The sequence below is a fragment of the Triturus cristatus genome, chromosome 3_2 (genome assembly GCF_964204655.1).
Source record: "Triturus cristatus chromosome 3_2, aTriCri1.1, whole genome shotgun sequence".
NCBI classification, from domain to species: Eukaryota; Metazoa; Chordata; class Amphibia; order Caudata; family Salamandridae; genus Triturus; species Triturus cristatus.
This window is the reverse complement of record NC_140584.1, coordinates 1,075,785,238-1,075,797,801: the sequence shown is the minus strand read 5'-3', so window position 1 is coordinate 1,075,797,801 and position 12,564 is coordinate 1,075,785,238. Positions and strand designations below refer to the sequence as shown.

General features: G+C 44.8%; 1 protein-coding gene across 7 annotated transcripts in view; it reads right to left on the bottom strand.

Annotated features, from left to right (window-relative positions):
- AUTS2 (activator of transcription and developmental regulator AUTS2) overlaps window positions 1–12,564 on the bottom strand; it is a 2,674,869-nt gene that overhangs the window by 134,393 nt on the left and 2,527,912 nt on the right. For all 7 annotated transcript variants that reach the window (XM_085649809.1, XM_085649808.1, XM_085649807.1 and 4 more), the window contains one exon: window positions 10,412–10,460. In XM_085649809.1, coding sequence (XP_085505935.1) covers window positions 10,412–10,460 — 49 coding nt within the window. The remainder of the gene's footprint in view (window positions 1–10,411; window positions 10,461–12,564) is intronic.

The following is a 12,564-nucleotide window of genomic DNA, read 5'->3' as shown; positions in this document are numbered from 1 at the left end:
GCTGGTGGCCTTGCAGTCTGGCATGTGAATTATTTAATGGGCAGTGAATTGAGAGCACTTAGTTGCTTAATCTGTAATATCAAGCCCCCTGTTTCCACCGTCCTGCACTTCCTTTCTTTTTATATCACCTTTTGTAAGTTCTTTTTCATGCCTGCTTTTCCCTTTGTCACAATTTTCCAATCTTTCTTTCCTATTTTATTTGCTCTTTTTCTGAATTTCTCTCTCGTGATTTGGATCGAAGTTTGATGATAAAAATAATCCGCAAAAATGAATGCCACTGCCCACCACCTAGACTAAGTGCGTGCTGGTGCCCAACCACCTACGCTAAGCTACTTCAAGAGAGAGTAATGTTAATGCTCCATAATCCCACAGCATGCAACTTCCCTGACCATTGTCTTCAGAAGGGCCGCAACCTCAATGAGGGAGTCTGCTCGTATAATGGGATTGAGTGTTCATCAAAGGCCATTGAAAGAGCGGGTAAAGGGATTGTAAATGTGGTCTACTTCAAACGCCTTCTGCGGTTCGACAAAATAGAGTCACTTTGCTATAATACCCTTATGGGCGAGTAGTCACACTTTGTAAGAACCCTGATTATGGTCAGTGCTACACTATAAGTCAGTTGAGTGCAAGAACTCCCTGGAGTCTCTGAGGAGCAGAGGGTTCTGCCCTCCTATGGTGCCACACTCAGCAGTCCCTTCCAAAGCACCAGGTATTAGCGGCAGATGAGATGCGTGCAGGCACTGGTGTCCAGCTAGAACTGCACATTCATTCGTTTTTTTGGGTGGCACACTTATGCTTGAGCGGATATGCTTCTAAGTATCGAAATCTTGGGGAACTCAAAACATATTTTATGTGCCAGCCCCATCACTTATATCAGGCATCTGGTTTAGGCACTAACGCCAAAATGCCTGACCAGAAGAGAACAATGCCGATCATGGCACGCCAGGGTGGACTTGATGCCAGTCAGTAGACAAGGGAGCAGGTCCAAGCTTTTGCACACTTGACTGAATCACGAAAGGCATCTGGAGTTTTGGGGCTGTGGTCTGATAGAATGGCCGCAGCTGACTTTTTCTGCATTACTGCTTTGAATTCCTTTTAGCTTTCGTTTTGCCTTTTGGAATGGATGGTTCCAAGTTTGCTTGAGGCCTGTTTCATATTACACCACCGTGCTACCTTATGTTGACGTAGCATATTTTGGACAAGTAATGCTTGTAGAGAAGGGTGCAACTGTGCCATGGCTGTGTAATCGTATATTTTTGTGTACTTTGCTGATCTACGGTTCCCCAATTAGCCTTCAGATTTTATAATATTAATGATCAATGTCCTGTTTCATTAGATAGCTCAACTACATCTTGAAAAGTGGGTTCATTGTCACTATTAGAACCAGATCAAAGTGTTCCAGACATTTGGTGCACATTAACTCCACAGACTGGTGCATTGTGCAGTGTACAGTGGGCTCCAATGTGTGGTCTATCAGGGTCTGGTGAAGTGAGCCATCCGTGTTACATTAAAAGCGGGAACTGTGCAATGTATATAATCGTCCTGTGAACATCTTTGCATAGAATGTAAAACTGTCCTTTTTTATCTGAGAGGTGGGGGGGCTGGGAGAAAGTGTGTTTCTTTGTGTCCGTGTGTGTATGTGTGTGAGAGGGACACTTTCTTACAAAAGTCTGATGTGCTGAAATACATTTCCAAACCTGGGTCCATTTGGAAAGAGGGAACAGAAAATCAAACGTGGCATGACAAAATCCAACAGCATCCTTCAGGTGCTATAGTTATATTTGGGTATTCATCAACCTGCGTTAATGAGAGATTTTACGTCCTACTCCAATTACGCTACCTCAAGAAAGAATAATGTTACTGATGCTACATGTTGGAGATGTGTAGCACACACACTATGAATGTTATTGTTTCTATGTGCTTTGTAGAAATAATGAACAGGGCTGACAAAAATGCTAACCTGGTTGCAAGGTACATTGCGTACAGAGTAAGTGAGTGAACATGGGTGAGTAAGTGCACATACATTGCTTTCTGTTCAAAATGTATTGCCTCTGTGGGCTGGCAAATTTAAAATATGCATGGATGTACCACAGAATTCAACTCAGAGATTAACAAGACACTCTTACCGTTCTACTCTTGTAAACAACCTGTTGGATTTAAGGTCAGATTGCCAAAACCAATCATTGAAAAGACAAATCGTCTGGCAATGTTTGAGATGGGTTATGTTCTCCCAAGATGCACCTCAATCCTTAACATCGCTAGTTTGTGAATGCGGATTAATTCTGATATTATAGGTTTATTACTCTGATCAATATTTTATATAGTTGATACAAATTATGTATTTAACCAGGATTAGGCACTTTTTCCTACTAGGTACGTGGAGATTATAACTCTGGTCTGCCAACTCCACATTCTACAACATAGGGCCGATTATGATTTTGGATGGACCGCAACCAAACGCCTGTCGGTGGTGGTCCGTCCAATATTTGGTGCCATGGTCTGACCGCTGCAATATGATGCACGGCGGTCGGAGGCAGCGGGCGGATGGACTGACCATCGCTGAGCCCGTAAGACTGTCCGTCGGAACATAATACCTTACAATATGGGCAGTGCCTGATCAGGCACCGACATAGATACTATGATGGCCCATTCCGACTTCCTTAGTATGGAAGTCTGACCACCATGAAAAGTCACCTGGAATGGGGCTTTGGGGGCCCCTGGCAGGACCCCCGTCCCCGTGGGCCTCCGCTATAGGCCCAAAGCAGCCATGCCTCGTGTGCCAGGCACCAAGTGTTGCCTGGCACATGGGGCATGGATGTTTGAAAACATATTTTTTTCCATTGTGGTTTGTGCTGTGTCCCTTTTTGGGCCCAAGCCACAGTGGAAAAAGTTATGATTCTGACCGCCTACAAGGCCGTCGCATCATAATTTGGTAAGTGGGACTACTTGTGGTTCGGTCCCAATTCCCTATGATGTCGGCTGGACGTTCGTCTGACCTGCATAGTAATGAGGCCCATAGTTACTACAGCGTGCTTCCTATTTGTGAAAATAAACAAAGAACACCCTCCTGCAATACTACTATATCTGACCATCAAATGGGGCATTTCCCTGCAGTTCTTTTAGAATTTAGGAAAAGTCATGGCCTCTTCTGGGTGCAATGTTAGCCAAGACCTTTCGATTTTAGTCAGATTCTATATATAATATGCTTACTTATAGAGGTGGTCAACCCCTTCTTATAATGTATTGGTCTGTTGCTATATCACTCATATTGTTTCCACCCGCTACAGCATGGGGCGATGGACCAGCCCACTTTAACCATTGACAAGCTTCATTGTGAGCGATGATATTTGGCTCTGTACAATGCGAATTTATGTAGAAAAAAGTAGCCATGTTTAATGCCAAGTACTAGTGGCCCAGTCTGTACTTTTTTGTTAAACAAAAATAGAGAAGATGGCTCGATAAAGCAAAAACCTTTCCCGTAATAACGTTTTACAAAAATCATTACAAAATACAAAATAACTGGCAAAACCAACACAGACATACTGGCTTTGCCAATGCTTGTTTGCAAAGATGTAGCAATGCCATCCATGGCTGGCATTTCAATATGAAACCTCACAAGTCTTGAGACTTGGTGGGATCCCACTCTTGTCACTACGACCCATCTTATGTGCTCTTTCTTGCGGGGGGGGGGGTTATAAGTTCCTCACTAATTGATGTAGTGTCATCTACATTTAATAAACTGAGCATGCCACCTGTGAGGAGTCAATTGTGCTGCAACAGCACTGTGTTTTTTAGCGCTAACCTATTAATGACACCCCAGTCCCACAAGAACTCTTATCTTTAAATATAGATGCAAAGGTAGCATGGGGCCACATCCCCGCGGCACCATACAAACAATTCCAGATCCATTTTGCCCTTAAAAGTGAGGAAAAAAAGATGATTTGCATATTAAGGTTCCACTTCTATACTGATACCTGAAAGCTAAAACACCATACAATGGCAGGCAGCCAGGAGAACTCTACACGGTTAAGAAGAGTTGTACCAAGCATCCCATCCATGTTATGTTATGTTATATTATATTATGTTAAATGGACTTATTAAGCTCTCGAATACCCAAGGGTCTCTTGTTGCTGGCTAATGAGTGACGTGGAGGAAAGACTTCACTTTCTGTGTGTCTCGTGAATGTCTTGGCAGTTCTATCAGTGCCGAGAGATCTCGATGAGACCTCATTAATGAGATCCTATGAGACTGAAACATACCTGTTGTTGCTTGTGCTACTGTGTAGAGGTAACACAGGCTGCGGTGGCAGCAGGGTCTCTTTTGGGCAAGGCTACAACTTCTACGGTCGCCCCTTTCCATTAGAGACCAAAATCAAGACTGGAGAAGCTATGAAACAGTGGAAGGGAATGCTATTTGGGGAAAGTTCCAGTGGTTGTCTTTTGTCTCCAGCATTAAGATACATGCTTATTTTTTGTTGCATTTTACGAACAGAACATATGCCCCAAATATCCCTTAATTCTTAAGGTCAAGTGCTCTGTTCCACACCTCCCTTTTCATGAAGCGTGGTATTCAGGCATATCTTTCCCTATCTCATTAGAAAAGAAGAAAAGGGCTGGATGGCACTGATATTGCTGTGTGCATGTATCAAGCTTTCAGCGTATTTATTTCCACTCCCTCGCCAATGGGCAATGCAAAAAATGCATTTTATGTGCTACCACCTTGGAAAAGCCCTGGCAACTTGACCTGCACTATTTTAGAACTAGTTCATGGCGGTCGTTGTTTAAATGTTTTTGTTATTCTGAAAATCTGATTATCCGCTGGTTTTGCTCCAGAGAGTGCCTGCGCGCTTTGCATATAAGAGCAGGGCAAAGATTGACAAATCTCTGGGGGAGAAGGCGGTGAGTGGAAACGAGATTAGACGACCAAACACCTCTAAGGATGGATAATAACCTTCAAAGTCTTCCAGATCCTGAAAACAGACTCTGGCATTTTACCAATTCAGATATTTTCTGAGAATGTCGGATTTGAGTTTTTTTAAGGAATCCTTGAATATTTGCCTGAGTCCTCAGCGCTTGCCTCCCCACACATTTCAGATATTTTCATAGGAGACAATTTGTGTTTATGGGTTGTCTCTTAGTTTCAACAGGAACTCCCTGCTCAACAACCCCTCCCATCCAGCCCCCCCTCCTCCCCCACACAAGTCTCTCTTAATCCCCTCGCCCATGGAAACCAAACCGCCAGTCCATCTTTCAGCACCTGGATTTGCATTCAGCCCCTGCCTTGTCATTGGCGAATTAGCATATGCCACTAAGGAGCCGGGAAGAAAGGGTCCATTTTGATGGAAATGGGGGGCAAAGGCATAATCTCTTGCCAACCAGAGGGGGCTGTGTGTGTGTGTGGATTCCCAAGGCAATCCGAGAAAAGCCTATGTTGATTTTTGGGGCCGCACAAAGAGGCCTTAATCCTTTGAGGGGAGTGGGGGCGGTACTTCGGCGCAGAGAAGGGTGAACTCGGTAAAAAGGCTTCCTGTCAAGCAGCTTATGCTTCACTAAAGAGGTGCCACAAATCAGCCCCGGCGAGTAAACACAAACAAGAATGCGGTAAATGTGCTCCGATTCAGGGAGGGGAAGAGGAACAGGACACTCTTCATCCATCACTTGCCCAGGTTTAGACTGCAGTAGAGCCCCTGCCCTGGCTGCAAGGGCGCAGCTGAGGAATGTGGCCTCTCCGGGCTTCCGTCCATTCATTCACTGCAGGATCAAGTGGAAAAGACGCACTCTCCTGGCAATCAGCAGGGGGCGGGGCGGTGTGTGGGTTGTCATGGTGACGGCGCAGCTTCTACAGTGGACGCTTTTCACTCTTTTCTATTTACACCCCAAGAAGTAATCTATTTGTTAGTTAAAGAGTACGCCAATTAAAAAAAGTGTTTTTCAGTCCATAACAAAATAAAGCTTATTTCAACAATGGAGGTCTTTGGTGCCTGTAGATAAAGCCCTTTTTATTTTATGATCATAATTCATTTAAACAAAAAAATAATAATTCAATATATATTAAATTTCAGTGCATTTCATAATATTCGCAAAACTGTCTTCAATTCCGACATGTTTTGTTTAAGCACTAGAGTCAAGGAAATACATTGAGTTTAGTCACAAGCAAAGACGCGAGACGGCGCACAAGAAAATGGAGTAAAAAACGTGCTCTGGATTCGCACCATACACCGGAACTAAGGCTATGAACTCACAGCTGTAGGTTGGGGTAAGGCTGGAGACCAAACACCCCTAAGAAGCAGCCGCCACCTAGGCAAACTCATCATAAGAATCTCAAACACTCCTATACGCAAAGAGGCCTTTGAAGATAATGAACGCTGGGCTGTGTTTTAATATCGCAACCTAACAGTACAATGGTGCCTTAAAATGTATTAATCCCACAAATCCTCATCAAGAATATACAACAGGCACAGAATAGAGAATACATGCAGACCACATTTTGTTTGTTAGAAATATATTCTTTACATAGCACTGGAAACACACTTCTGTCACTTTTTAGCACTATAAATTATAGGTGTCACTATTGTCCAGTTTATTGGTACTCAGTTTACCAGAGTGAGAAAGATAAAAGGCCTTGTTGACCTTGAACCGTTACTTACACCACCCAAAGTACCTCAAAAATTCATGTTTAACTCACTGAGCCGTCCAACTGGCTATCAGTAATGTGTAACTATATGATTTGTACGGTATGCCATTTTCAGTGCTTTCACAATGTGTCTCCCGTTTTGAGCCATGTAGCAAAATATTTATATGATCTGGACTGCAGAAAAATCTATTTGCTTCATGTCTCATCAGAACCCTGTTGCTAGATAGATGTGCACCTTTCTCCTCCATGAAAATTGGAACAAAGAATTAGAGAGCCCTACAGCAGGTCTGCTGCTTTCAGAAAATGTAACCATGGATCTGAAAGAAGATCGCTGAAAATTGAAATTCATGGCAACTAAACATTAAAGGAAACACATCTGGTTGATACTGGACAAATTCGCTGCCCAGATATTGTACCACAACATCGTGGACTAAACGTCGTCTGGCGCACTGGAGTTAATAATGGAAAATCTACACTCAGTGGGATGATACTTTTGTAAGCGATTTTTAGGACACTATATTTATTTCAGACAATATTTTTGTCAACAATATTTGACATACGACTGCAATCCAAGGTGCTGTAAGGATCAAAGTTAAAATCATACAGTGGCCTCCTATGCCAGCAGGAGGTGCGCAGAGCACGCGTTGCAAGTATTATTTTTCCAAAAAAGGCAAAGATTATTTGTAAGTAAAGTCTGAACACTGCATTCACTTCTGTGTACGTTTAGCAGAGAGTTTTTGCACACCTGCTGCAAGGCAGTCAACTGCAGCCACCACCACCCTTGTTGTGGGGCATGATTCCCGCCCCGTAACTTGAATGGGGCTGTTTTCAACCTGCATCATTGCAGCGCCATTTAGGGCTAAAATCCATACATTGTTACATAACTCTCCACTCCTAACATTACTCTTCTATTTCCCACCCTAAAATGGATGCAATTTGTATGCGTGTGCATGTATTTATTACTATTTCACTGCACAAAACTAACTAGGGACCAGGGGATCCCCCTACATGAAAGAGAAAAAGATGTCATTCCCTCCCACCGTCCTCATCTTGCCCCAACCGCGACCCATTGTCATTTCTTCAAAAACCCTCTCAGAGTGCCAATGAAACCACGGTCAGGACTTTAATGTGGACCATCAGCATCCAGGAGAACACTTTTAAGATGTCCTGCGCCTACTTAAACAGTATGAGGATTACTTGTATGACCTGACGCAGGTTGTAACGTCTGACAGTGATGTGTGCCGAAACCATCTGCTTGGTACATAGCGTTAAATAAATCAGAAACGTGTATATTCCATTCCATCTAGAGAGAAATCAGGCTTAAAACCCTTAAACACCGAAATCAAGCACCCACCAAATGTCAGCAAATGAAGTAGAACCACACAATGAAGCATCTCTGGATGTATCATGAGACGAGTAACGCAGCACCCCTAGCGGACACAATCGAGCATGTATAAGTGGATCATGAGACGAGTAACGCAGCACCCCTAGCTGACACAATCGAGCATGTATGAGTGGATCATGAGACGAGTAACGCAGCACCCCTAGCTGACACAATCGAGCATGTATGAGTGGATCATGAGACGAGTAACACAGCACCCCTAGCTGACACAATCGAGCATGTATGAGTGGATCATGAGAAGAGTAACGCAGCACCCCTAGCTGACACAATCGAGCATGTATGAGTGGATCATGAGACAGTAACACAGCACCCCTAGCTGACACAATCGAGCATGTATGAGTGGATCATGAGACGAGTAACACAGCCCACCTAGCGGACACAATCGAGCATGTATGAGTGGATCATGAGACAGTAACACAGCACCCCTAGCTGACACAATCGAGCATGTATGAGTGGATCATGAGACGAGTAACACAGCCCACCTAGCTGACACAATCGAGCATGTATGAGTGGATCATGAGACGAGTAACACAGCCCACCTAGCTGACACAATCGAGCATGTATGAGTGGATCATGAGAAGAGTAACGCAGCACCCCTAGCTGACACAATCGAGCATGTATGAGTGGATCATGAGACAGTAACACAGCACCCCTAGCTGACACAATCGAGCATGTATAAGTGGATCATGATACTAGTAACACAGACTCAGGTCTGTGGTGGTAAGAACGCAACCATGCGCAGGGTCCTCAGATTGCCAGACGTGCTGCAAAGCCATGCCAGTTGCAGAATGTGCACCATAAAGCTTGCATTAACACAACCTGACATTGCCCGACCCTCATGGGTGTTGCAGTCTGGAGCCTGAACCATTGCCATGAAGGAGCTAGTGTATGACGTGCTATAGAGAGACGCCCGGGGCCCTCTGGGATGCCTAGTGCTTGCATTGCAAAGTGTCTATGACGGTTCAGAAATAAAGCAGGACAAAAAAGGCACACTTCAAGGTCGCCTGAAGGAGCCAGCTCATGAGAGGGTAGAGAGACATGCCTTCTCTTGACAATCCGACTATTCGCACTCACCAAGAGACCCGCTGACAGTAGAGGCGCTACAAAAATACAGTCAATCATGCAGTCACCTCTGGCCACTCCTATTTAGCAATAAAAGATCCCAAAGGAAATCCATTACTGAAAACAACCACGCCCTCGGCTTCGAGCGAGCTGGGAGACATGTTTACAATACCAGTCAACACATTGCACCCAAAAACAGCTCCACATTTATATTTCACAATGACTCCCGAGCCAGTCTGTGAAACGCGTCAGCAACCCACAGAATCGGAGAGGCAAAGAGTGTGTGCTATATACATGATCTATCTATCTATCTATCTATCTATCTATCTATCTATCTATCTATCTATCTATCTATCTATCTATCTATCTATCTATCTATCTATCTATCTATCTATCTATCTATCTATCTATCTATCTATCTATCTATCTATCTATCTATCTATCTATTTATCTATCTATCTATCTATCTATCTATCTATCTATCTATCTATCTATATTTCTATCTGTTTATCTTTCTATCTATCTATCTATCTATATCTATATCTATCTATATATATATATGTGTCCATCTGTCTGTCTATCCATCTGTCTAGCTATCTATTTATCCATATGTCTGTCTATCTGCCCGTCTATCTTTATATCTATCGATCTGCGTGTCTCTCTGCCTATCTACAGTTAGACGTCGATTAGAACATATGCATGAAAACCATTGTACTGAAAAACAATATTCCGAATACACATAAACTAAACTATAATATGTGCTGGCCCAATTCGGTTATCAATTGAAATCAGAAGCGTGCCCGTATTTACTAAGCCACGCTATAATGGTAAACACACCAGCATTCAGATAAACAGGCCAGCGTTTGCACACGATAGACGATTTACACATAAAAGGTATTATTGTCTATTTATGTTTCCCTAATATTCCACAGTCTGCCGTATGCTACTCGCAAACTCCAGACCGTTCCACTGGTGAATGTTGTTCCAGATTTACAGGAAATCAATGGCAGGCGCGTAAAGACGAGCGCGCTCCCGGAGTCCGAAGGGCCACGCAATAAAACACTACTCTCGAGGAAACCACCGCGTCAGGGTCCAGTCACCTCCGTTTTTACGCGCGTTCTCGTTAAAGCTGCTCTACCTTGTCTTGTTTACAGTGAGAGACAATATAGAATGCAGACTGATGGAAAAGATAACACCGCTGACAAACTGCCACAGAACGACAGCCGGAGTTAAGTTAAATACAGTGCCATCCTTCCCCGCCTCGGAAGAGGCGAATGAGAAACAACCCCGCTGCGATAACGCTTGTGGTCTTACCTTTATTTGTGGTGCTGTTAAACCGTCTCGCCGAGCCGCCACCCGAGGCCTAATAAAAGAAAGAAAACAACATGATATATAATGCTGAAAGCGCCGCCGTCCACATAAACAGTACACAAAGAGTGCTTTATCGCGCGAGCTCACTGCAGTTGCACAAAGTCGGCAGTAGAGGGCGCCCTCTGACTGTAACATTTAGAACATGAGGCATTTCGTCACTTTCCTGCACACAAACCCACGACATTCCACACACCTCTCATCGGCGCTCCTTCTTAAAAGGGTATTGTGTGATTTTCCTTCTCCGAGGTGAACGTGGTGTGCTCAGAGTCCACCATCTCACAAAGCAACTTCAGTCACCAAATACTGTACCTCAAAAAGTCCAGATTAGCAACACGTGATTAAAAAAAAGAAGCACACTACCCTGAAAAGTAAATGGGCTCCTGCACGCGCGACACCACACAATTAAAGAGAACCACGATACGTGTTTGTCGCTTTCCAGTCATCATGTGGAAATGTTTCGCAAACACGTTATTTCATCTTGAACTGACCATTAGAACTTACGATCACAGATAAAATGACCGTGTATATGCAACACAGCAGCTTGTAATGCGCACCTGCATCCCAATAGTGAATGGTGTCATTTTATCGCCCTGGGAGGATGAAAGTCTGACAGGACCCGCCTGGTTTGTAACCTTTGAGATGCATAGATCCCTTTCAGTGAATGCTGTTGTCTACGGAGACATCACACCAGGCATGAATGTTGACCCCTTAAACACCTCCATCCACTAGGGCAGGGTATAGAGCGCGGATGGGCACTGACGGTCCAATAGAAACACTTTTCCAAAATGCATCATGGACACAGCTCCAGCAGAAGTAAATCTCATGAGGGAACACAACCAAGTCATTCACCCTGCAGCCCACTGGTGAAGCCTGTCGGGGGCCCTGGTGCAAAGAAGGAAATGGGCTTCCTGGCCGCTATTTGAATGGTGAAATATAGAAATGACCATGCATCCCTGTGCTCCTTGAGGCCCTGGAACCCGGTGCCACTGCACCTGCTGCACCAATGAAAGCTGTGCCTCTGCTCCAGCCTGCCCTAGCTTCATGTTGACTCTAGGAATGCTGGCATCTGTCTAGACCCCACTCACTCTCCCGAGCCCTCCACCCTACATGGGAGTGATGAGACACCCCATCTCTAACCTAGTCTTTATACTCAAATCATGATGGCTGACATTTGCAACAAACGAGGGTGGGGCTAAAATAAAACACAGATGTGTGCGCTTACTGCCACTAGGCGCTTCTCAGAAGCGGTAGTTACATAGGGACTGGGGAGTCAGTTAAATGCCATGGCCATGGCATAGGGCAAACAGTATAGACATGATGCAAATGGACATGAAATGTTTGTGAATAACACAGCATTGCGAAGAGATTTCATCCATCAGGGCCTGGCCGCCGTATATGGGTTTATTAAGGGGTTCGGGGCAGAGATGAGCATTGAATAAATAGGCAGGAAAGAGAGGACCAGCAGAGTTTAGAGTCCGATGACGTAAGGGGGAGGGGGCGCTCTTGAGTTCTTCTGTCACAGGAATGAGTTTCCTTCCAATAAGGGCCACTTCTGGAGGGTTCCCCGATATTGCCCACCCCCCTTCCCGCACGAGATAAATTGAGTGGGGCCTCGTTAGCCTTCTGAGGAGCTAACAGAAGGACAAGGAGGGGAGCCGCAGACAGGAAGCAGCTCTCCGAATGGCCTGTTTACTTCCTGTTCCTGCCAACGCTGCCTTTGTGTCCCCCGTGACTAGAGGCAGCAAGGTCAGTACTACAAGTACCAGAGGGCAAGCCGTGGGAGCAGCTACCCCTGGGCATGTATGTGACTACCAATGCACCCAGACCCCATCTTAGACAGTGCCCCTCCCACACACGTGTGTGTTAAAATCCACAGGACTCGCGGCCAGACAGGTACATCTCTTCGGCAGCGAGGGTGCATGAGCTGACCCCCCCTCCCCCCCTGTCCAAATAAAAGCCCATCCCGCCTGTTTGATACCAAACTGTTTTCATCAAGCATGCACACAGGGGCTCGCTTCGCCTTTGCATAAAACGTTCCACAGATCAAGACCAGTGTGTCTTTCTGGCACCCGGCCAAGGCCATCACACAGGGTCAG